Here is a 26083-nt window from a genome sequence, read left to right as displayed (position 1 = left end):
TGGGCTTGGTTCGAAGCTCGTCGTCCGGCCGCTTGTGCGGCTTTTTAAAATGTCGCCGATGGCCGTGACAGGGTCTATTTTTAGCCACGACGAGATAAGCGTGGCGGGGAGAACAGTCGAGGAACGAAACCGGGAACGAGACGGAAAGAGGGAACGCTGTAGGTGAAACAGAGACAAGAAGAAACATCGAGAGTGGGACAGCCAGTAGCGTAACCGGATGGCATTTTAGTAGGCACTTGGAAAAACACCTGTTTAATTAACTCCCTGTCTATGCAACGATCGACGGAACCGAACGTATCGATTCTACCGTTTCTCTTTCAGCAACATGACAACATCGTTCCACATCGATTTACCAAATTGTTCTTTTTAAGGAAAATTGATATTATTTAACGATTCTGTCTCGAAAAACAAACCAAATTTATCTCTTACACGTGTTGAAAGCGTAGACAGTTGCGAGTAACATATGGAAACGTTAACCCATTAAACAGCGTGTCGAGAAAATGTTTCTGCTTCTGTTAGTTGACACTAGGGAATTCATGATAATTTGTCCCTAGTTGAAAGATTGCCGAACGATACATACGTATATCTCTAGACGATAGAACGCTTGCACGTTAAGATTATCGTGTAATTTTGATTCTTTTTGACGTAAATTGCTGAAACGTAAATACGTATAGAACTATCGACTTGTAAAACAGCTTCGATTATGCAACCGTCGTTATCAAAATCTAAAACTGCTAATCTTCTAGAGTGATTCAATTACATCACTGTGAGCAGGAACGGCGGAGGCTCGTTGGGTTGGATAAAAACGACACTGGAGTCAGGGGGAGTCGAGGGTGAGGAAAGGGGGTGAAAGAGGTTGGGGAAAAAGAGAGAAAGAGATAGATAGAATCAAAGAACTAATTATACGTGACGTCACTCGACTGGTTTCAACACAGAGTCGAGTGCAACGAGTCGACTCGACGAGACAAGTCACAGCAAGTGGGCCAGAGAAGTCTGTCTTTCTCTCTTTATCTCGCTGTTCGTTTTCTCTGCTCGTTCTCTCTCTCTCTCTCTCTCTCTCTCTCTCTCTTTCTAAGCTGCAGTCACAGCGGAAGCTGCGTACAAGCAGAGAAGGAGCGTAAAGGAGGCTTCTTCTCGCTCCAGATGAGGTGGGAGGTGGTAAAAATAGAACTCCGAAACTTTATGGACGGTAAATCACTGGCACGTTAGGCCCGCTGCCATTCCCAACGTCTCGTTCATCCCGTTCGGCCTGTTCAGTCTGGACTGACCAACTCATTAACCGTAATATAACGACGGTGACGAATAGGAAATTCAATGTAAGCTTAATTAACCATTAGGATACGCGCGACGTTAGGAAGTCTCGAGTTTACCCAGCATTTTATATTTTCTATTTCCTTTTTGCCCCTGTCTTCTCTCGAAGGGAGGCAGTTCGTGGAACGTTCGAATTATATGCACATATATCAATAAAGGACATCAGAAGATTAAACTCGATTTTAATTCGACCGCTCCATAAAATTACTTTTATTAGGGGCCGACGCTGCTACGTATAGTTTGGACGTCTGCGTAGCAAGCTTCTGACAGGCGAAAAAAGATCCGTAAATGGAAACTTGCCGAAGGTTCAACCTGTTGTACGTTGGCTTTCACGAATTTATTGATTCAGGATCAATGTATATTCTCTTTCGCGGACCGCATGAATTACGGTGGGCTGGAAATTTCCGAAGCCTTTAAAACGAGGACTCTATTTGGAGCGCTTTATTAAAGGAGCTGCAGAAGCACTTACACCGAACAAATAAATTCTGATTCTTGAAATTACATTGAATAGCTTTTAAAGCTTATCTTTGAATCGACGTTAATAAATAAATAGTCCAACGGGCAAATACGGAATATTAAAAGATAAATACTGATTTCTGACAGCGACACGTCGAAATGCGAATCATTATTTATGTTTCCTACATTTCGACGAGTTTTATATCGCCGGTATCAAATTTCGACCGTATGAAGCACCGTTTATAAAGCTCATTGACTTCAAAAAAAAAAAAAAGAAGATAAAAGAAAAATGTTTAATGTATAAGTGAAATGAGAAATTCGCAAATTTAGGAACATGTTTCTATATTTACTTTGGTCATTCGACTTTTTATTAGAAATATTAGTCGATTAGCGATGATACGTTAGACAAAATTTATCAATTTTTACGGTTAACGTACAAGTCTTATCGAAACATGAATATTAATAAAAATCTGTTGATAATATAATAATCTAATATTACGATACCGGTTCGTGATCTGATGAAAGTGCATTATTTATAATTTTCTTGTATCGTTTCCAAGAAATATCTTCACGCTGCTGTTACATCACGCCTGAACGTTGATTAATTATACGATTTCCATATTAAAATAAATTGATAATTTCTTAAAGAAACCCGAGGTATTCTGAAAGACGTCTAAATGTAGACATAAACAGTGATTCACTAAATTCTTTGAACTATTCATCTATTAGTCGTTTAGCAGCATAAATTTGTTACAAATAAATTATTGATGAATGGAAGTAATATATTATACAAGTATAAATATGTTGCGATTATACTGCTAGTGTTAAGGAGAACAAAAACAATATTCGCTGTCGACAAAATAATTTTCAGTGTACATCAAAGTTTACCATTAAATACACTTACTATTCGTTATTTGAGATCGTGTGCTCGAAGATTATTTAATCGAATTTCTTCGTTTACGAACTTGATTCTTTTATCTAGTGGCCCCTCACGAATCGATAATGGAATGGGATACAAAGAGATAATTCGAAGCGATCTTGTTTTCTAGATTATTTTTAGCCGTTGAACAATATCGAAAAGACACGAGCATCCACCATTATAAATCGCGTTGTTTGTTTAAACTTCTGGTGATTAGAAAGATTAATAATAATAAATCATTACTAGATCCCATTCTGTTCTATTCTGATAAATAAAAAGACAGTGCCGTAGGTATGATTTACCAACGACGATCGAGTCACAAATTCTTTCCTTCCTTTTCTCTCGTTCAAATTAACGTCTAACACGAAGGACGAAAATTTACGACATGACATATAAGAATATATTCTGTAAGATAAAACGTAGACTCTAGATCCAAGATTATCTTACATTACAAAAAAGAAATTCATTTTCTGATCAAGCGTTATGTAAATATTTGCACAGCAAAATCGAATGCAAAAACCTGTTAACCTCTGATCCTGATTGCTTACATTACAACAAATTTATATATCTAAACCTGTACAGATTCGTTTCGATATGACACCACGTGGAAACATTTCCTAATATAATTAGATACAGTTGTCCATACGGGTTCCTCGTCGTAGATGGTCCAAGACTTTTGCACGGAATCGCAAACGATTTCGTGAATCGTCGAGAAAATCCAACGAAACTGAACCAACCACTGGGCCCACTAGTGCGATGTCGTCACTGGCCATGACGAACGCAGCTATTTTCAGGCCCACTTACATATCCAGAAGACGTCTCCACAGGACGGGGAGAAGAGGATAATAGAGCCACGTGACTCATACCAACTGGTACCACGTTCCAATAAATAATCTCGAGCAAGCTGTACATACACGATCGTCGACGACGCGATAGTCCAATTATCGCGGCTTAATCTCGCGCGTCAGAGGGCCCCGATTATTTGCAAGCATCGATGGCGACTTCCATATAAATTCTGTTCAGTCCCAACGCGAGAATCATGTTCCGGATGAATAGACGGACGCGAAGGAAGCCACACGGCGGCATACAAATCTTTTTGCACCTTGTATGGCCATCCACTAGCAACGTGACGATATTCGATCCTTCGTAAATATTCTTCGACTTCGGATCGCGGATGATTAGTTAGGTTCGGTTCGATATGCCAATCGCGCGATCATTTATAGCTACGCAGTTCCACGGCAATGTAACAATTAATAATGTATAGGGTGATTCCAGGGAAGGTGGACTGACTTGTATACAGTCGGTATTAAGACTCATAAGGAACCGTTTAAGGATAACGTTAAGTTAAAAACGGCTCGAACTAAAGCTATCATACGCTCGCCAACCGTAACGTATCGCTTTTCCACAACGTGTAATTAACAATTACATTGTGTCGTATCCAGTTACGCCGTATGATGTCGAGCGAAACGATAAACATTATCAGCTATCTATAGCTGATATAAAAAAAGTGATTGTAGTTCACTGTAACTTTAATTGTAATTTAATTGTAATAAACTCACTATTATCATTGCATGTCTCGTATATTTATGGCACATTTTTTTATATATTTCTATAGTTATTGCGTTATATTTTCATACTTTACGTATGCTACTTGCATATTTCGACATACTTTATGATTATCATAATAAGATACTTTGATCAACTTTACAGATGTCTGCGGAAACGAAGAAATACAATTTTGCAGCGTAGCTCGTTTAAGATGGACCAGATTTCAAAAAAAAAAAAAAAAAAAAAAAAAAATAAAAAATAAAAAAACGTTACACTGTTTCATCAAACTGATTCGTTAAATCGGCTCTGAACGCGTTTTATCGTGTGTACGCTATTTGTTTTGCGGTCATTAATTATTTCGATAGAACGATATGTTGCCGTAGCGTACAACACGACTTATTCATACGCGTTGCAAATATCAAGCGTTACTCCGCGAATATGTAGCGGTACGTGGTCCTTTCTCGGTTGTATTATTAGAACAAGCATGACGGTGCGTGTTTCAAAGGTGCTCGTTCCAAACACTTGCCGCGAAAGCTATTTTCTTCGTGTTACTGAAAAGGAACTTACAGTTTAATGCAACCATAACTGTGCCGATATCAGGATAAGATATACGATATTTCGTTTCTCTGAAGCGTCTATTCGACAAGATAGTAAAAAGAAGCCACGTAACGTATGTATGTGAACGTATAACATTCGATATAGTCGTAAATTTTTCGATAAGAATCATCAAATTTTGATATTTCCACGACAAAAAACGTTTTTCGCGACAAAGGTACAGACAGATAAAAAATCCAAAGATTCACGAGCAATATTGATTCGTTTATCGTAAACTATGTACGAAGGTTTATGTCGATTTAATGAGAGCAGTTTATAATCGTTTTTCTCCGAAAGCCCGTCCGATTTTAACGGAATCGAAGAAACGGTGAGATATCAAAGCAAATGGTAGCGAAGGAAAATAAATGAATCGAAGCTGCTGTAACTCGAGCAGCATGGTAATAACGATAAAATAATACGAAACCTCTAAATATCGGAGTATTTCGCGGGTATCGAGGGATTTGTTTGTTTAAAAAAATGTTTTTTAAAGTTTCACCCAGAAATTTATCTTTTCTCTACATATCTCTTTCCACACTGTCAACACTAATAGCGGTCTTTTTACACGTTTTTAATTCTATTCCTAATCTTATTCGCTGCCTTATTCTTGCGAAAGTCGCATTAATATGCAGAGATATTTATAAAATATTCCGATTATACAACGTTTACTCGTTCAAAAGTATTTTCAGAATTGCGAGTTGTAGACAAGTCTTCGCTAGGTGTAGCTACACCAGGTGTGACAATATAATACAAAATATACGATACGAACGAAAGTTTCAAAAAATGATTTTTAACGATTTTTTAGATAAATTAAAATTACGGTATTTTTCTAACCACTTGCGTGCAAAGCTTTTCTACTTAAAGCAACGCACAATATTTTCGTTGGAATATTGAAAAGAGTAAACTGAAAAGATCAACTCGATGAAGCCGATGAAGATCTTTCTCGATCGCGAAATATTTTCTAGTTAAAAGTTAAAACCGACGTTCGCTAGTATGTATCGGACAGTGAAAACGAATGGTAGGCATTTTAATCGCTTAGAACCAAGAAACCAAGTTACTAGAGAATTTTCACGTAAGTATGTACAAGTATTTGTTTATGGCCCTCCGTAAAAGGTACAGTCGATGATCAGGCGCACTGAATGAGGCTATTAAAGATCCGCTTGTGTTACGGAGGAACGAGTTTTGAACGTGCCGAAGAAATAGAAGAAAGGCACGGAGAATGGAGAAGCAGCTAGGTGTGACCGGTCTATAAGATTCTCGAGAGCGCCATGGGACGTCGCGTCCTAGCAGGTGCCCCAATCACCTTTTCTCCGTATGTCTTCTCCTAGAAATTTTATATACGAGACGTCCTGCTTTTGACAAATCATCCTGTGTTGTAAGTTATCACGCTCAGATCGTAACGATGAAATTAGATTCGATGTATACGAAACCGAGAAAGCATATTTCGAAGAATATTCGAAGCGAAAATTCAAGTGCATATTAATCAGCTTTCTATACGAACGTACCGTTCTAGATGTTCTATCAGGCTCGATTTTAAAGCAGATATCGACGATAAATCGTTTTAAAGAGTCCGTTTCCACCGTGGACAGAAAAGAAGAAGAGACTTCCATAAGAAAGAAGAAGGATCGACGACCATTCTTTCTCGCGTCGATGTTATTTCGCGGAGAAGAAACTCTGTAAACATACCAGTCTTTCAATTACCTATTTCCTTTTTCGTTTATCGTCGAACGAATTCGAAGGTGTATCGTGCTTCTCTCTAGTTTACTATCTAATCAGTCCACAGAAGTTCTGAGAAACAAAGGCTCGTGGACGTAATCGTATCGGTATTTGAATAATAATAACCGGCGATGGTACGGCTAATAACACGTAATTACTTCCTCTTTGTTAATCAATTGTAAACACGCACCTTTCTATCGTGCGTTTTCCCTTTACACGCACATAGCTGTGAATCACGAAATTTTATCGCTCTTCCGCCTAATTAAATTCCCGCTCCTTTTTATTAAGCTTGTAAGCTTTTTGTTAATTACAGATAAGCGAGGAATCAAACGTTCCTGATAAAACGTTGAAATATTTCTTCCCAGAGATACCGTTTACGTCATAAAGTTTCAACTTTACACACGAGCCTTGGTTTAAGTTGAAAAATTGTATCTTTTCACGAGCAATCGAGATTCGAAAGTCACACAGGTTCGTCGTGTTTCTGCTTGTAAGAAAAGAAGCGCAAAAGTCGGATAGTTAACCGATAAATATCATAGCCGAGCGTCATTTAATCGTCATTTATCGTAGATCGTCGACTACCAGTGATCTAACAATTATTTCTGCGTATTTTCTGCTATTTTTGTGATCTCTTATCGCGCTATCAAACTTCCGTAGACCTCACGATACAACAAAGAATATCTGTCTTCTTCGATAAATGCCTCGCTACCGTTCGTTTAATTTCTCGATATAAATAATATTAGAGATTAAAGATTATTCGAGGAATTAGAAACGACGTTGTAACGATGGTATGTGGAATGGTTTCCCGTCTAAAAGAGCAGATCAAGACGTAGAACGGAATTTTTCTACTCGACACTTATCTTTTTGGGAAAACCTGATCTCGGAACGAACCCCGCTTACGCAAATAGATGCCAAACGGTCATTAGATAACTCTTGCGATGAAAACTATCAATTCGTTCTTATTTTCTTTCCTTTCTCCGCAACGTCATCGAATCTCAGATCGCTTGCACAGATCGCTTTGAAAAATCTATCTCCTATTAACCGTTAGAAAATTACTATCTCATGCGTTATAGCGGAGTATCCGCTATCGTCTTTCGTAAATCCAGATTCTTCAACGTCAACGTCCAACATCGCACGAAACGCAATTTCGCTGGATGTATTACTCGCACCATTTGGAAACTAATCTGTACTTCCCATATCAGCTGCGAAGCACCTACTACTTCACCCTTCGCAATCCTTAAGGAAGATAAATTGCCGAAGGAATTTTTAACGACGATCCAGCGGCAAGTGCGAAGGAGCGAAAGAAGAGGAAAGACGAGGACAAAGAGACGAAGAGGGGGAAGAAGAAGAGAAGGAAGGGGCGTGAATGGAGCGCCTGGTGGAAGCTTCAAAGGGCGCTCGTGCGCGTCAAGTGCAGCCCCGGCCTGTGCTCCCGGTGCAACGACCTTGAGAATTCGGCCTCGGGTGCGAACGTTTCGAAGGCGGTTTCCTGCGGGTATGCACACGCTCCTATTGCAGGGCACACGCGCGATTTTATGAAAACGGTCGTTAGCTCGCCAACGGCGCGTAACCATGACGTCAGTCCGACATGAACGCAGTCTGCACTCGACGAACCTGAAACGTATTATTTTTCACGGCACTTCCCACACCAACGATCACGCTAGTCTGCGATCCGTTCTCGCCAACCAACTTCCAATCCAATATGTATCGTTTTATCGGAGCTCCCTCGAAATCGTTTTAGTCATCGTTCCTTTCCGAGAACTCGTTCCATTTTTGCCTTTTATACCGTTGATCGATAACTTTGCCAATAATTTCGCACGTTGAACGTACAGTGGCGGTATTCCTTCGTAAAACACTTTGCCAGCAACGTTATTACCTTTGCTTTCAAAAAGAGAAAGATAATAAATATCTAGGAATACTCGTGAGAGAATGCGACGATACAATTCGATCGATTAACATCGGTATTAACGCGGTATCGCGTCTTCGACTGACAATGAGTAACGTGGCACGAAAGAACGCGCGGTGGTCGATCGGTAATTTGTAACCAGAAGGCGATTAATTCCGCCTTCGGGCCGCGCGCGAAGAGCATTCCAAGACGATCGCGTTGGTCCATTAAAAATCGCGGCCTAACGCGAATTAAAGCAACAGAAACGGTCATATCGGGTACGTTGGCATCGCGGCGACAAAAATTCGAGAGAAAGAGAGAGAGAGAGAGAGAGAGAGAGAGAGAGAGAGAGAGAGAGTGTGTAGAGAAGAAAAAGACACAGTTCGCATAACGAAGCAGTCAAAGGCTAAAATTAGCGGCTGCTCCTGACCTGGGTTTCGATCGCGTATAACTCACAGTGTCAAAATGCGAGTCAAATCTCGAACGCGTGCCTACGGAATGCTTTCCGTGGCGCCATTCTAACGGCCGACCGCGTTTCTTCGCGACGAACCGGTCGTGCCTCGAGCCCTAATGCAGATCGTGATCCTCGTCGATCGATTACCTCCTTCCCGCCGCTCGTTTCTCGTTCATTCCTCTTTCGCACAAACAACAAGAAATATTTTAATAAACCAACGGCATAGCTTCGTTATTAATGATTATCTCGCTTCTCAATCCGACGTTCAACGATGGAATTCGGTTCGAAGCGCAAGCGAACTGAAACTTTTACCTTTTATCATACAGAGATAGAGCGAACGCAACGGATGAAATATCGAACCATTTGTGTTTTTTCCACGAAGAGAACGAGTTGTATTAATACATTTCTCAAAGTCCTTAATTATCACAGTTGTCCTGCTTCGCAAGATTGTCTGAGCGTTTACAAATGTAATAATTGGTGGGAAACATCGTCCGGAAAGAAAGGCAGGATGTGGCACGGTTTTGTATTTTAATTCAATTACCTTCCGAGTAGTTGATCTTGATACCTAACGATACATAATAATACTTGCTACATGAACGTGTTATCGTTCATATCGACAGGACTTTAACGGACGATCTTACGAGTACCTTTCAAAATGTCTAAAAATGATGATAATTCTATAGAGGAGATAAATAAATAATTACGCGAACGGGTTAAGCGGTTAAATTTAAATGGCTACTACGATTTAAATGGCTACGAACGAAAGAAACAAGTCCGTTTCCTTTGGTCGTCGTATTCTTCTCCACTATTTTTCTCGCAAAGTCTCGTAAAAGTCAAGTCCACGATCCGTCGATCGACCGTTTCCTATCAGCACGTGGCCGCTTTTATCGCTGTAGCGTTTCAGTAAAAAAAGAAGAATCACTGGACACAATAGCGTTTAGGAATGCAAGAGGGAACGATCCGTCTGTTAAGTACGCACGAAGAGTTTTAGCGCACGAGGCCGAGAGTGAGAATGAAAAAGAAAAATACACCGCGGTGAACTCAGAGGTGCAACGAAACGTATCGCGTTTGCGAAGCTAATGCTACACGCCTACCACGGGCGCCAGCCTTAGAAAGTGGTATGCAAGCGTCTGATGAGAGTGCAAGTCTAACGCCAGCTTTAGCTATCAACGAGCGTGTTGTTCGGTTCTTTGACGAAGAATCGAGAACGGTACGAGCTGGTCTGTCCGTAGAACGCGAGAATATCCGATCGCAAAAATTTTATTTTCCATTTTCTACCTACTTCTTCACCTAGAATTACCCAGTAAACGATAGTATCGCGTTTTTAAGGACCACCCTGTATAAAAGTCTATGAATTTTATCATATATATATATATAATTAGGAGAATGTTAATACACAACAAAGGAAGGATGTAGCGAGCGCATGAAATTAATTATCGTAAACGAAGTGAAACGTGATTCATTATCCATCAAGAAATAATAGTTAATTAATTGTCAGAGAAATACAGTTTGCTTTAGTCTTTGATCAATTCTGAATTACAATACGTAACTTTTCAATTACTCCTTTTAATTGTACGCTATTTCTATTTCGATCGTCGCACAGATCTAAAGATCGATTTATTTCGCTTGAAGTGTCTCTTTAATCTAAAACCGTCCGATGTTTATGCAAAGAAGAAGCAGATTTTCGATATGCCGAACTAATATGCCGAACGAAAGCAAACAGTTATTTTTACTTCGATCGCTCCACTCCCACGCGATTATATTTGATCGTTCGCCATTGCTACACTGCAATTTCCAAAAACGGTGCTTCAAGATAAACAAATTGGTGTCCGTTCGCGTTAAATGGTTTGTGGAGATTAGATCGCAAAACGCGTGATGCGGAATTCGGATTTCTTTATTATTTTATACTACGAATGCCTTAAAAATTCTACATTGGCAAACCAATTTTTCAAAAACCCATCTCGGAAGAACGTATGTACGTTTGAGCGTAATCGAGCGGATTAGGTTCGAATTAAATTGAAATTGCGTTGAATTTATTCTCCGCTATCGAGTCGAATGGCACCTATTGATTCAACGTTGCTTTTATTCGCGATTAAATCTCGAATAGTACTCGATTCGACATTACGAGGATATATGCAGGTACAGTGGAAGACGTTCGTGTTTAGCGAGACTAATGTAACGCCTACCATCAAGCGCCCGCCTTAGAACTTGGAATGTAAATCCGCGAGGGTCTCGCCTAAGCGCCGGCTTCGATACACGCGGCATCGATATCTGCACGCCCACGCGGCTCTGCAATCACAGCACGTCCTGCTTATGCCATCAAAATTGCTGGACAAAACGGTGTATTAACATTCACCGACCGAACCATCAAGGAAACGTCTATTTTTGTCACGATTCCGATTCTACGCGTGCACGTGTTTATTGCTTGATTTCGCTTCGCTTTCATGGAGAATGTTTCGGTTTATGGTTCCGTAAGGAGATCGTCGAAGAGAACGAAGTTGCGATACGCGAAATTATTGGACCGCTACGATCCGACAACAGTCGTGACTTTGCGTTAAATAATGTGTCGGGTACGCAGAAATTTTATATGTTAGATACACAACACACATAATACGTAGATAAGCGTAAGATACGCGACGGCAAAGACGATTCTTGTAAATTTATATCTTTCATAATGTTATTAAAATAAAAAAGAAAAGAAGCTGATGTCTATTTAATATTACGCGGCACTTTGTAAACAAGTTTTTCTTTCGTATAACATCTACCCGCTGCCTTCCCGTTTTACTCGTTGTTTCGTCATTTTAATGAAGTTTCAAGGAAGCTCGACACACCGTATAAAATGTCAGGAGTAAGTACTTGTCGGGTACGCAAACTTGAGCTTATGTCGAAACGCCCACAGGCGGCGATAGGACGATTGCCTCGTTTTATAAGAATCGATGGGAATTCAGCACGGTGAAAGTGCGTTTTCAGAAATATGGTGAAATCCCGGCTTTTTGTTGCCGACGACTTGCAGTTTCGATTACAGTGTACGAGCACTTCCAATATTCCACGAGACTCGGCTATTCGGCGTAGTAAATTTGTCTTGTTACGCATCGATTTCACGTGGAATATTTCAACGAATACCTCGAACGCTGTCCACTTTTTTCTATACGGATTGCTTCTAGAAACTGGGCCACCTGTACCTCCGTGGAATCATGCCAGCTCATTTATCGATGAAAATGATCATTCGTCGATTAAATAATTGTCCAACTATTAGAAATTTATATATACGCGAATGTTATCCTTGCGAATATACGAATAACGTAACAGTCAAAGAATTTACGTTTTCTGTAACTAAGGGCGTAGAACAAGAGATATTGAGTATTTCAAAAATGTCGCATTTAGCCACAATCATGCGATAATACGAAATTATGCAATAAACGAAAAGAAATAAAAGTACATCCGATCATCTCGTTAGACTCGTACTTATAGCTTATCTAATTGCAACTGTGAACAAGCGAAACGTATGTAAGTACTCTGTATTTATTGAAAATCGACGAGTTACACCATCGTACTTTCCGAAGCAGGCACATTCGATACTTGAAACTGTATGTAAACTGCACGATTTCTATAATTTTATGGAAATATATATATAATTATGAACCTATCGATATTCGAGCGTTTCTCAGAATTAATATTCATATTGAGATTTTATTAGAGCAGTTACTTCGCTGTTTTCAATTATAAACATACCAACAACGACTCGAATACGACTAAAAGTTTTACTTTTATTTAAATTACTGCTCTAACTAATCCCAAAGAGACGATGACGTATCAGTAATTTATTAAATACGCGCGCCAAAGGAAAAACGAGCGTGTATTCTATTTCTATCGGGATAACATCCTTAATGGTGTATTTCGAAACACGTCACTTCCACGAGGGCTTATGAAAATAGCTGTACAAGCGATCCTTAATATGTACTTGCGCATATCTCAATTATATGCATATATACACATAAATTGTTACGTTTCACGAAATACATGGAAAGAGCAAAGCAATAGCCAAACGTAACGTTAAAAATCGACTAAACGAAGATCGCTACTCCTCCCTGTACTTTATTTATTTCAACAGGGCATAGAAAATGTTTCAAGTTAGAAACAGATTTCTCGCAGCATGTTTCCACGCGGTTAATGATCAACGATCTTGATTCGTATGCGAGATCGTTTTATACCGAAGAATAATAATTATCGTGAATTTTTTCTAAAAAAAAAAAAAAAGACGAAACAAGCGTAGATTACACGTGCGATTATCAGTATCGGTTTTGCGATTCTTTGTAGCTTGCTCCTCTTGCTCTAACACGTTTCAATGTGTTTATAATTTTATTATCATATTTATTTTTGAATCATCTGATATCATCCGTTGCCAAAATAAATTCCACCGATAACGAGTTCCAATGCTATTTTTAATCATATAGAAATAATTTACTCTTTATACGGATGATAAATTTTCTGTCATCCGGACAAACACGTGTTTAACAAGAATTTTTATCAAGAGTACATAAAACAGTCATAAAAAGGTCATAGGAATCCGTTTGCTCTAAAAACATTCGCACCGTTATTCGCGAATTGAACGATCGACGAACCAAATTTCTCTTTTTAATCCCAAGATCAATGCAGAATCGAACCACCCAGAGAAAAAGTATTAAACCGAACCAGTAGGAATACGCTGCAAAAGAAGTACCTCTATTTTTATCGTCGTATACATATTTGCGAGCACGTTTTTTCGATCGAGTTCTTATCCAACGTATACTACGTCGCTCTATTATTCAGATAGAGCAGCGTTTAGAATGTTAAATATCAAAGGGATTTGCATATCGAACATAGAATAATCTGCCTTCAATTCGATTTGAAAATAGATCTACGTCTGTTATTCGCTCCTCATGCTGTCCACGTTTGTTATTTTCGCTTAATTTTAAACAACTGTGTAAACAAATTGATTCACGAACAAATCGATGATGCCTGTCATATTAGGACGGATTCTTATTCACGTTATTACTTCGATATTATTCGCATAAAGTTTTTAGACTTGAATAAAATCACGCCACGAGAGGGAAACGTTAGCCGATCCGACGTGTTTTGTTTCGTTTTTCTTTAAAACAAAAAACTCGGTTTCAGTGAACTCGCGTACGGTGACCTTCGAATGATTCAAGGGCGTGTAATTACCGGAAGTACAAGCTTCCAACGTATCCAGTAAATAAAATGCAAAGACAACCTGATTTGCGTATACGCAAATGAATCTTGCCTTTTTGTCAAAGTAAAAAACGGATGAAGCTTAACTTTGAACTAACATTGAACGAAAGAAAAGCTTCGCTCTCCTGATCTTGTTGATCAAGTGAAACAAGAAAAAAAAAAAAAAGAAAAAAGTAATGAAAAAACATTTCTTGTTGCGTCTACACTTCTTAATACTGTCGTCCGCTAAGTCCTGTCTTTCAGTGATCGCTTTGTCGGCACATAATTATTCAAATGATTCTACATACACAGAAAAAAGTGGAGTTTAATGGAAAATAATTGTATACTAATAGCGGTTAGTGATAAATAGCCTATAATTGTGGATGAGAACATGAATTTAGAGGTAAAGTCATTTTTCTTATCACTTCGATACTGTAATCTTCATATCGTCGTAAAAAGACGACGATTATGCATGAGCAACCCTAAAAGACTGATATAAAATGTCACAGAATTTGAGAATATACCGACATTTAAATAAAAATATAATTTAGGAGGATAAAAGTTCTAGTGGATTGTTTTGCTCTCCCATAACGAAGATCGATAATTATGACAATAATAAATATCCTGAGTATTTTAATTGAAGGAAAGAAGCGTATTAACGAGTTGTAAAATAAATATTCTCAATGATAACCGTAATAACGAATATACAAGTAAGATTTAACAATAAAAATCGACATACATATTCCAAATAATTTTAGAAAGATTTTGCTTCGGTTTATGATTTTGTGGCGTAATAGTGTTAAAAGAGAAGTTTACTTTGCCGGAATAAAAGATTCGTAGCACTAATAAAGGATCATATCCATGGTAATAGGAATCAACGTAAGTACTCCAATTAACTCGTTGAATAGGCTTTAAATAGATATTGCTCTATTTTAAATGCTCTAAACGTGATGATATCAGAAGGCAGATTCATCGTTTTACAATAAATGTGTCAATTGTAAAAGCGACTATTACCAATATTATTTTAACACTGTGTCGATAGTTTAGTGAAATCCAAAACATTATATCTATCATATATATACGCTTATCAGTCAAAGATCAGTCACTAATTCAATTTCTATTGGTTATCGGTTCTTTAAAATACATTTTGTTCGTATCTTGACGTTACATGCAATTTTCCAAAATGACGATATATATAGCATGGAACTGCTGAAATGTATGCGAATAAAAAGAATGGCCTAAAAAAGTAAGCTACGGTTCCGAAGTTCAAAAGACACCATTGTGTGTTGAAAAATTTCAAGAATTCGTTACCACCTTGTTTTCCGTCATGTTCGCGTGAAAGCAGCCGCCGATGAAGATAATATGAATTAAAAAAATCCCGTACACGAAGCGTTGTGAAAAACGTCGCCTACCAACATATAGAAACGGACAACCAAACACGCGTTAATGCAAATATCGAAACTAATCGCGAGTCAAATCGAAGGACAAGAGGACGAGAAAACATAACCTGTTACAATTATTGAGCGTCATTGATTCGTAGATAACTACGTTTGGAGAATCCGAAAATAAGTATGATATCAGTGTCCGATAAGATGAAAGTACGCAAAACGTAAAAACTATGAATGTAAATAAAAAAGTTTATCTATATCGATTTTTCATATTCCGAGCTACGTTTTCTTTGTATCGTTTCATGGAACATGCAAGTAAAACGTGGTAAAACGTAGCGCGAAAAAACATTTGGTCGAAATCGATGTAAAACCTCGCGAAACACGACGATGTCCGCTGCATAGGAAGCGTTGGAATGGAAAAGCATTGGTTCGTAGTCACATGGTGGCCAGCCAGTGCAAAACGCGTGTACGCGTGTTCTCGTCATAATAAACACGTCCGCGAGCACAGTAGTAGCGCTGGTTGACGTTAGTAAAAATACGTAAAATTCAACCGACTGTCGCCGAACACATCCGAACGTAAATTATTCGCCGACACGTCACAGTCGCCCCAAACAAATAGCAAAAACCATATATTTGAATAGCAACGCGCGTATCAGAAAGAGAGTACGTTAAATATTTTTGAAAACATCTCGTCCATCGATGACAATCGCGTGTATAATATTTCCATGTTTCTTCGCACCACATCGAAAATCAGTTAAATTACAGCATGAAATCGAACGCGAGCGCGAGTGTGATCGAGTAAAAACGCACGCACATAGACACACGCATGCGCGGCATTAAGTGGCTAACCTACTGCAACTTAACGCACCGTGTCCTATAGAGAGGTAGTCGAAACGAAGGTTATTTCCGTCGCGACGAAAAGGAATGTAACGGCGATCGAAAAAATCATGCCGGTTAACGAGTTTAATCGGTAGAGTAAGAAACGATCGTATGACACCAACCTGTCGCTCTTGTCGATGACCGTCAGCGTAGCGAGCTCCTGGAGCGGTGGTTCCGCGGAGATTCCCTGCGCCCTCTGCTTTCTAGGTCTTGGTTTGGTCGGTGTCAAGGGTGACTTGAAGGGAAGCACACTGAGAAACTTGTCGAGGTGACTCCGTAACTCTTGTATCTCGGCATCACGACGACAGAGAAGCGCCTCGAGCTCCGTGATCTTCTCGTCCTTGACACGCAGCAATTCTTGCAGCTCGCGAAGGGTGCCCATAGCTGTGATCGTGGTCGCTCCGGTGACGTTCGAAATGGCCCTCTGGCCGGCCGCGGCGACCACGGCCACGGCGCCGTGCGTCGGCAGCTGGGAAGCGTCCTCCTCGTCGGCGAGCCGCTGCTGCGTCGACGAGAAGCACAGGGAGTCGAAGCACACGCGCATAGACACGCAGGCGTCGCCGATCGGCACTCTGCACTTGGTACCCTCGTCCATTCAACCCGAACGAAACTACCGCGAGAAGAGAACAGGGCCTCGTCGAGGAGCACGACCCGGACGGTGCGTCGTCGGCTCGCTCTACTCCACAATTCCGCGCTCTCCAATGCCGAAGGACCAACCTCCTCTCCACCGTCTCCCGTCACGAACTACCACGATTACCGCTGTCTCGCTCTTTTGTTTTTCTGCATCGTTCTTTCCCTTTCTCTCGCTACTCATCCCCACTCTGCTATTACAACCGATAGCTTTCCTCGTTGCTCCATAACCTCTTTCTCATTGTGTCCCACTCTATCGATCGTGCTCTCGCTCTATAATGTCGTCTCTTCCTAACGTTGCTTGTCACCGTTTCTCTCTTTCTCACTCTCAGCCGATTTCTCCTTCTCGATCTATCGTCTGCGTTCTTCGAACCGTCTACCTTCCTCGCACGTTCTCTCCTTAACGTCGTTACTGCTCTTTATCCCTCGTATTTGTTATCTTCGTTAAGTCTTTCAACGTTTTCTCTTTCCTCTCGTACTTTCTCGTTTCAACGTTTGATATCTCTCGCTTGGATGGTATCGATGATCGTTTCTCTATTCCACGGTATGCGCTATTCTATTCCATTCTCCTTTGAAATGCAGCGCGATGCAGGGGATACAGAACCGAGTCGGCTGACTAGTGTTTCGACTCGACTCGACTGCCATCGTGCGCATCTATCCTTTTCTCGCATAGCATTGCGTGTAGCTTCATTTCTGCCTTGCGCTTCGACACGATTCTTCGCGATAGTTCAAATTTACTCTTGGATTGCGCCACGTGACTGGCGCGCCATCTGTACTACTCCTCTCCGTCAAAAATGCTCCGTCGACACGAGCGACTTGTTTATCGGCTGCTCATACCAGATCATAAAAAAAAAAAAAAACTATAGGCAAATCAAATTCCTCCCTCTATTCGCTTCTTTATGTAGTTAGTGTTTTCTTTAAATCTATGCAGTGTTTTTACTGCTTCTATCGTAAAACTTATACATACCTGTGTAATTAATATCTTATTTTTTCTTTTATTTTCTAATAACATCGTTCAAAAATATTCTTTCCTTAGGTTCCAGTGTTGAAATTGTTCGCGATATCGGTACAAAATGTTTTAACGTACATTCGCATCATAATTTCCTCGACATTGTTGTACGTATCGTTGTACATTGAAACAATGGTGCCTTTTTATTTACTTTGGATAAGTGTGACTGCATTTTTACGACACACTTCTTGCACATCACGCCACGCAGTGGCTGCATGGAATAATTTTCATAAGCCGTGATTTTATCTATGTCGGTAATTCAGTGCAGCCATCGTCAAGGCTAATAGCGGATTTCGAGTTCGATAACGAAGCACATATGTATATAAATGAAGTCTTAAACGATATATCAAGTTCCTTAACATTTCCATTTTATTATTTTCGTTTTTATTTTACTTTATGCTTCGATCGTATATCATGAACATAATTCCTTGCAAAACAAATAAAGATAAATCGAGGATATGTTATAATATGACTAGGCAAACGACAAAGGGGACGAAATATGTATCCTTAGCAATAATAATACGAATAATACGAATAATACGAATCTTTTAGGACAGCGTTGCTTTTCACGATCGTTCCACTTTATCGCAAAAAGCAAGTTTTGTCGTTACGTTCGAAAGTTATATCACATATATCAGCCGGTGGCAACTTTCGTAAGTAGAATACGAAGAAACGAGAAACATCCGTGTAATTGCAGTGATATACACATACTCAGAATAGATTCGTAAAGCACACAGCAGTTGATCCCGTAGTTTATGTGCGTCAGATTTCTAGAGATGACGCCACGTGGTCCGCTGACCTTATTGCATTACATTATGGTAGTTATTTCGATTGAAACGATTAAAATGACAGCGATCCTACATTAAGGCTTCACCAGTATAATGTTTAAATAGCAAGAATGTATACTTCGTAAATCAGTTGATCAAGCGAATGTACAGCGAGCGCTGTTTTATTGAGTAGCGCGAGAAGCTCGTAAAATAGATCGAACTCGAGAGTTGCTGTTTCTGTTTCATTCATCGAACGGAATTGACAACCAATGAAATTTAATCTATCCTCGTCTCACAAAATCTTCTTATCGTGACAAGTTCTACTTGAAAAATCAGCTCTTAGAAAAACGACGTCGCTTATGAGACATCCTCCCTTTCGCATCGCCAAATCTTCCAACGAATGATCAGATTTACAGTTTACTCGACTGTATAGGAGCGTAATAATTATTCGCATCTAATTACGCGAATCCAGACAACGAACCCATTACGCGAATCTTATTACATTTCGTTAAAGTTCATACATTGTTACGATATACGTAAATCCGCCAAACCGTCTGGATACTTATGAGCGATGATACATATGCATACAAAAGGGAGAAAGGGAGAGACGATTAAATGCGTGAAAATAAATTGAGAGAGCGGCCTCGGGCAGCCGATCGGGCATTGTCTCTGGCGTCTCGATGACTAGTTACCGAGTTATCCCGAATCGAACGCCTGGAGGGAGAGTCCGGCCCGGTAATAGCCAGACTGCTGCTCGGGGAACCGTAATGTCATAATAGAATAGCGATGTTAGTAATAGCATCGCGTTGCACCGGCGTAGGTAACCGGCCGATTGACTGGTTCGCGTAGAGAGAGGCCCAATTTGCATCGCATTGCGTGTATTCGTTACGCCTTGGTCCGCGTGTTCTGCGTCTACGTGCTGTGCGCTCGGTTGTACACGACGGCAGCAACGGTGGCGTCGCCTCGCCGCGCGCAACGGCCATCCCGACGGCTAAACCGCCGCCGTTCCAGCAATCAGCGCCCTGGGAGATCCGTGGAAACCGCGGAAACCCCTAACTCGATTATCGTTTCTGGCATCGTTATCGTTATTAGTCGCCCCATCGGCAGACTAACGGGAAAACCAACTTCTTGCGGTTCGATCCTGTTTCTTCTTTTCACGTTAATTGTTTTTCTCTTCTGCCTTTTCCTTTTTTCTTCTTCTTTTTTTTCTGGTCAAGGCGATTTGTTCCTTGGCGATGACTCTTATCGGTATCCAGTCGGAGAATCGAGTTTTATAGATATTTGCGTAGGAATTCCTTTTGCAATTAGATGCTCGTGTATTTATGACATCTTGACGAGCCTCAATCCGATTATACGCTTCGTCGATGATTTTGCGCTCGATCGAAAGCTGAACTTTGTTGAATTTATTTGAGAACACGTTTTCGAGAAGTCTACAAATTCTCCAATATTATTTTCGTTTTCTTAACGAATTCTGTTAGGAATCGTCTTGCTTTGTAATAATCATCGATGTTATCTTCGTGATTACGGTCACTTCGTTCGATTGGCCAGATATCGAGGTACCGGCAAGATAGTATAAAAATGCAGAAGCAACATCTTTACCAACCACCCCCTTGGAGGAACGACGCTTTGATCTCCCTCTTGCCTCCATTGCTGCATTTCATCCCCCCCGCGACACTCTTCTGGTTGCCTGGATCCGTCCGCGCCCCTCAAAATATCAACTAAACGATAACCGTATTTATTATTCATTCGGTCGGCTCGTTCGCTGCTCCTCTCGCGGCTCCAATTTTGCAGAGTAGTTTTTCAAAGAATTTCGCGAGCGTGCCGGCGCATCGCGAGCAGGATACACGATGGTAAGATGAAATCGAGGGAGGATGAGATATTTCGCGTACGCGAGACACGTGATAAGAACCAGAGCAGGTGAATTTGTGTAAGTTTCGCCTAGTTTTGGGATTAAATACGACGCGAGCGTGATGAAATTTCTAGCTTCCGCTTTCTATTCTATGCGATATAGGTCTGATCTATCAGTCAATCGTTGTAAGTCGACTAATTATTAATAATTTAATCGGTTATCGATATCAACTCTCTACGAGTAAATCGTTGCTGACCAACGGTCACTGACAAAGACGTGTATATCTATATTTACGATGTATAGCAAATAAACGTATACAGAATTTCAAAACTTAAACAAAAAAGAACCCGTAAAGAAGTTCCGCTTTCGAAATTCATCGATAAGAGAATTATTACCTTTTATTGAAAAATTTTTCAAATATTTGGTTTAATTAACGATCGCATAACGTAAAAAAGGCGTTAATAAGTATACCGCGTGTACTTTTACAAATCTTTTGAGACTGCAAAGAATCAGCCCGGTTTGCCCGTGCACAAAGTTTTGGTGAAAATAATCTGCGACAAGCTTAATCATATATGATACAACTAATATATTATAAATTGACATAAAACATTTCCTATTAAAATGGCATGAATTTAAAGGAGACGAATTATATTCGAAAACGTATTGTTTGCACAGAACATAAAATCCGGTGTAAAATTTAACGCTTCTGATGTAATATTAATCAACGATTAACTTGCAAATATCGTACGAGGATCGAATAGAAAATACTTGTAAATTGTAATTGCACGAAGTGCTGTTAGAACGTACAGCTAAGTTTCTGTTCGCATGATTTTATATATGACAAAATACATAGTTCTAAAATTAGTAATTTTTCACAGCGAAAAAGATAGGCGATAGACGATAGACGAAATAGAAAACTTGCTTGTTTCTATAAACTTTTCGTAAAGAGTTTAATCGAATGATTCCATTGTATTCACCGTACAGTCGTTAACGATACAGCAGAGTGTACCGAAATTACTTAGTTTCATAGTAGAAAAGCTCTCTGCCTCTCTTAAGGCCTATCGCCGTCATACTGGAAATAATTCAATCGTCGTTAGAGAATGGCGCAGTTTCATTTTCGGAATGAAGCTATCGCATATTATGTTTAATCTTGGCTCGCCTCGTCTTCGCGAACCACCGGAACGTCTTGGAAAGCTCAACTAGGATAACTAAGATTAGTGTCGAGCTCGTTGTGCGACAATTCATTTCGCGAAGATATTCGCAAATTGTTTCCTCTCTCTGTGTCAACGTTGCCTCGATATTTATTATTTTATCATCGTTTCCACTTTTTCTTTCTCGATGAATTTAAGAGGTCCTAGCCTCGTTACGTTATTATTTAAAATATATTATATAAAATTGCATGAAGAGATATTAGTATACTTTGGAAAATACGTCATCCTGGTTCACGCTCGATTTCTCTCAAGATTTCACTCCTCTCGGCTTTATTTTAAAGGTAATGCTCCCTCTCATGTCGCAAGTTTATCTTAACTTTACGATTCGTAGACGTCAATCCGCGTCAGAGAAAGGCAGTTTACGTTCTTCGTGTATTTTTGTTTTGAATTTCTTTATTGCTTCTTACGATATCGATCCTTCTACATCGTGTCGTGCTCGAGTTCCTTCGCGTTTATCTGCAATTAAAACAGCAAAGAAAACTGCCTGAATTCTCGATTTGCATTACCGTACAACGATAGATAACGATCGAAGTACTCTAAAATACATAAGACGACCCAAAAACTTTTAGATCATCTACGATCCGAAGATAGCAATCGAGAGTTAGAATCTACTAAAATGGAACACGTGTTCCAGTATCACTCATACAAACAATTTCTCTGCACATTCTACGTTCCTCAAGACGTCAATCTGCGTCAAGAATATCATGCCAGAGTTCTTCGTGCTCTTTCTTTAATTCTACCCCTCTTCTTCCATCATTTCCTGTGCCCTTTGAACGCCAGGACGGCGTCGTTGATCCTCTTCCCGTCTTGCGTTCCCTCTGTGTCCAAGTCCCGGAGGATGAAGGGATCAGAGGAGAAAGAGATATGGATTGACACTCGAATTCCTTCGGTAAAGGATCCACCCTTCGCTCGGTCATTTTTCTCATCCGCCGTGCATCCGAGTCGCGATCTAACAAACTAGATTCATCAAATTCGACACCGATCGTCCATTCACGGCGGTCGTTTGATTTCCCTCCGCGGAAAGGCCGGAGAAAGAGACTCGAAATTCCGAATCCTTACTGCGGTAGGTACTACATTGTTAATCTTGTGGAATATTTTCTGACACTGATGTTTATCAGGTTGCCTCGTAACATTCGTGTATTTGATAAAATATCTTCGACACAGACGACAAGAACTGCAGCATCTACTAGATCCATTTGTAAGATTTAAAGGTTCGACCGAATGGCGAAATTAATGCAAAAGAAAATATTTTCATTCCCCGTACGAAAAAGAAGGGGTCGCAGGAATGTGTGAAATATCGAATTCTCCCCCGAGCTGCCAAGTTCCTCGGATGTTTGATACAGTGACACGAGAAACACCGCGCTAAATCATCTGTCGCCCCCCCCCCCCCCCGCTCCGAATTTACCCCTGCAGCGGCAGAAGCCTTAAGTCTCGACCTGTCTATCCGCCGTCACTCAAGAGCGTTACGAGCCGACCCTATGTGGCTTTTCACCCTTAAAACATCGCGTTTACGCCTAATCGCATTTCACCAAGGCAATTTATTAAAAAGACACCGTCTACGTCGACAATCTGACTTTAATGGCAATTTTCGTCGTTGAGTTTGAAACGACACTGCGCGACATTTGCTCGTCGTGGATTTTACTTCGCGATAAAGGATAATTCCTCGGATAGGTACGGGCGATTTTGCTAGCCGGAATAACTTTTTAATCGAAAGAGAATTTACTTTACGTTGCGACGAATTTCGATGTTCCGCCTTGTGATTTTTTTAACAGCTACTTACACCTACGTTCGAAACTACACAGACGCTTGATCCAAGGATCCAAGGATCCTCGCTACGTTTTATTCTCGAATCCATCTCTCAAATGTTCGTTTCGTTGTCGCGAAGTCCCGCTAAAGAGGCAAAACACGAGGGTCGCTTAAGAAAACCGACTACCCTCTATCAAGAGAAAGAAAAAAAAAGAGAAGAGGAGAACGGAGCAAATTGTCGCGATCTCGGTGTGGCGAATAAACCGCGAAACAAAGAGATTCCGCGTAGTAGTGGATGGTAAAAAGGTTGACCCAATAGAAGGGATTATCGAGCGCGGGTGAAAAATAAAAGTACCGAGCAACGAAGCAGCCGATCTGGGAGTCGATCCGGCGTGTTGCGGCAAAGAACGCCAACCCCCTCGCGCGTCTTTCTCGACGTACAACAACCGAGAAGCTTCCAACATCGCCATCGCCACGACCACCATCGGTACTAGGTACAGCGTCGGTACTACCACCACCGCCGCCTTTTGCCCTTCTTCGTTCTCTTTCACCCCGCCAACCCCTTCGCCAGCCGCTGTTCCATCCAGCAACGAAGGCTGGCTGACGTTCCCGCAGGAGGAACATGGCTCCCAGGCACGATCCATCCTTCCAACCTACCCCTCTCGACTCTCTCCGCTCCTCCCGCGGCCCGTTTTCTCCGACACCCCCATCCCCACCGGCTGGTTGGCCCCTCGTTGCATTTTAAATCAAAGCCCCGGAGGTAACGCAATCACCAGGCATCACGACGCTTCCACAATTTTCTACTTTAAGCTACTTTATGTATTAGTACTCCCCCCTCCCTTCGCCTCGTGGCCGTCCGTCTCGCTTCCTCCGCAGTGGGATCCGCAGCACCCCCAACCCCACCCCCCGCGGCCCCCAAACCCCGTCCATTTCTCGTCTCTTACTGGCAAGCCAAGGCGAGCAGCCACCGCTGCTACATTAGCCCTCTACCGAACCATCCTCGTCCTCCTTCCAACCGCCACCTACTTCTCCGACGGCCTCGCGTTCCAGACTCAGTCTTTTACACTCCGACAGATCCTCTAGCACCCCCGCGGAACACCCCTCTCGGCTCCTAGCTGCGGCGTAACGAGGTTATTTTATTAAACAAGCTCCGCAACCCGCTCGCCGACGCTGTTGGAATTCTGACTGGACAGAAAGACGAGAACTTAGGAGGAGTTACGGAGTCGAGGATGAAACGGTGGTTGAATCTCGCGCAGCTAAGAGTTACACCTGCGTTTTCCAGTGTTTTTTGAGGGCTTAGCTTGCTGTGCATTAATTGGTTTAGCTTTCGTCTTCGCTGGACACAGAATAGTCGATGGAAACGTAAACAGAGAGAGGGAGAGTAGAACGTTGTTTCGCGATATTTTCTTGCGACTAATTTTTTACCGTTCTCTATCGTTTTAAAAGCCAGCAAAGCGAAACGATTCGCAAATCTACTCCCTGTCCCCTGTCGCGGAAAGAAAATCATGCCTGTAAACGGTGGGGAAAAATTGGGAATAGATAACCGGATATTTCCAATGGAGTCGGTATGATAGAGGGCGGACTAGCTATACGCGGTATAGGTACTCTATACGTGGTACGTAGTTCGCAAGCGTAGACCGATGTAATCTAGTCATCAGGAAACTTGATTATTCTCCTAACTCCTTCCTGTCTCTGTTTCCCTTTCCTCGAATTTAGTACTTCTGTGTTCTCCGATTGCTTCTCCGTCCGTTTTCGCTGTTGTCTTCCCTAATCATTTACTTTCGTTCTCTGCCTATATGTAGCTATTTAGTAGTCAATCCTGATTTGATATAAAACAGAATTATACGTATGACCTTATTCCTCTTCTTTAAGTATATTTTACAATTTTGGTCGTATTTTCTTGTCTTACTTTCATCGGACTTTAATTTCTGCCGGCAAACATATTTACGTCGTTTCAATTCTATCCACTTTATCCGTTCAACCTTTCTTTATCTTTGCCTATATATCAATTTATCTTCACATTTTCTTCTTCGCTCTCTTCGATTCGCTCTTCTTTATTTCCATAGGTCTCGTCCCTTTCCGTTCCGCTCTGCGTCTTACGTTCCGATCGGCATCGCCTCACGGTATTTTCCTATCGCGTTGATTTACGTACGCGCGCTCCCCGGCCATCGCAAATCAGGGCTATCCCCGAAGGGTTGGAAGAATCAAATGGAAAGAGAATATATGGACACGGATAAGTGCGTATTTGATTCGAAAACGTCATCGGCGAAGGCTCTACGTTTTTGCTTGGCGAATATACGAGTATCTTGAATTCCCGGCAAAGCGCAATTCGATAGGGGATGAAATTGGAACCGATCAAGCCTCGGGAAAATTGCGGAAAAATCGAGACGCCGGATTCCTTGTATCAGATTTTATCCACTTCTTTTTCTTCTTTCTCTTTTGTTACTTTTATTGGCCTTGAGACCCGACTCGGTCCAAGGTTGATTTCAATTTTTGTTCATCGAAAGAGATACAACGTT

The 26083-nt window shown here is 40.9% G+C and overlaps 1 protein-coding gene across 1 annotated transcript in view; it reads right to left on the bottom strand.

The window, feature by feature from the left end:
- Nucleotides 1-17686, bottom strand: part of LOC126872510 (cGMP-dependent protein kinase, isozyme 2 forms cD4/T1/T3A/T3B) — a 54925-nt gene extending 37239 nt beyond the window's left edge. The window contains exon 1 of the mRNA XM_050632574.1: nucleotides 16475-17686. Coding sequence (XP_050488531.1) covers nucleotides 16475-16947 — 473 coding nt within the window. The 5' untranslated portion in view covers nucleotides 16948-17686. The remainder of the gene's footprint in view (nucleotides 1-16474) is intronic.
- Between the last annotated feature and the right edge of the window lie 8397 nt (nucleotides 17687-26083).

Source organism: Bombus huntii, chromosome 13, assembly GCF_024542735.1.
Source record: "Bombus huntii isolate Logan2020A chromosome 13, iyBomHunt1.1, whole genome shotgun sequence".
Taxonomy (NCBI): Eukaryota; Metazoa; Arthropoda; class Insecta; order Hymenoptera; family Apidae; genus Bombus; species Bombus huntii.
This window is presented reverse-complemented; position numbering and strand designations above follow the sequence as displayed.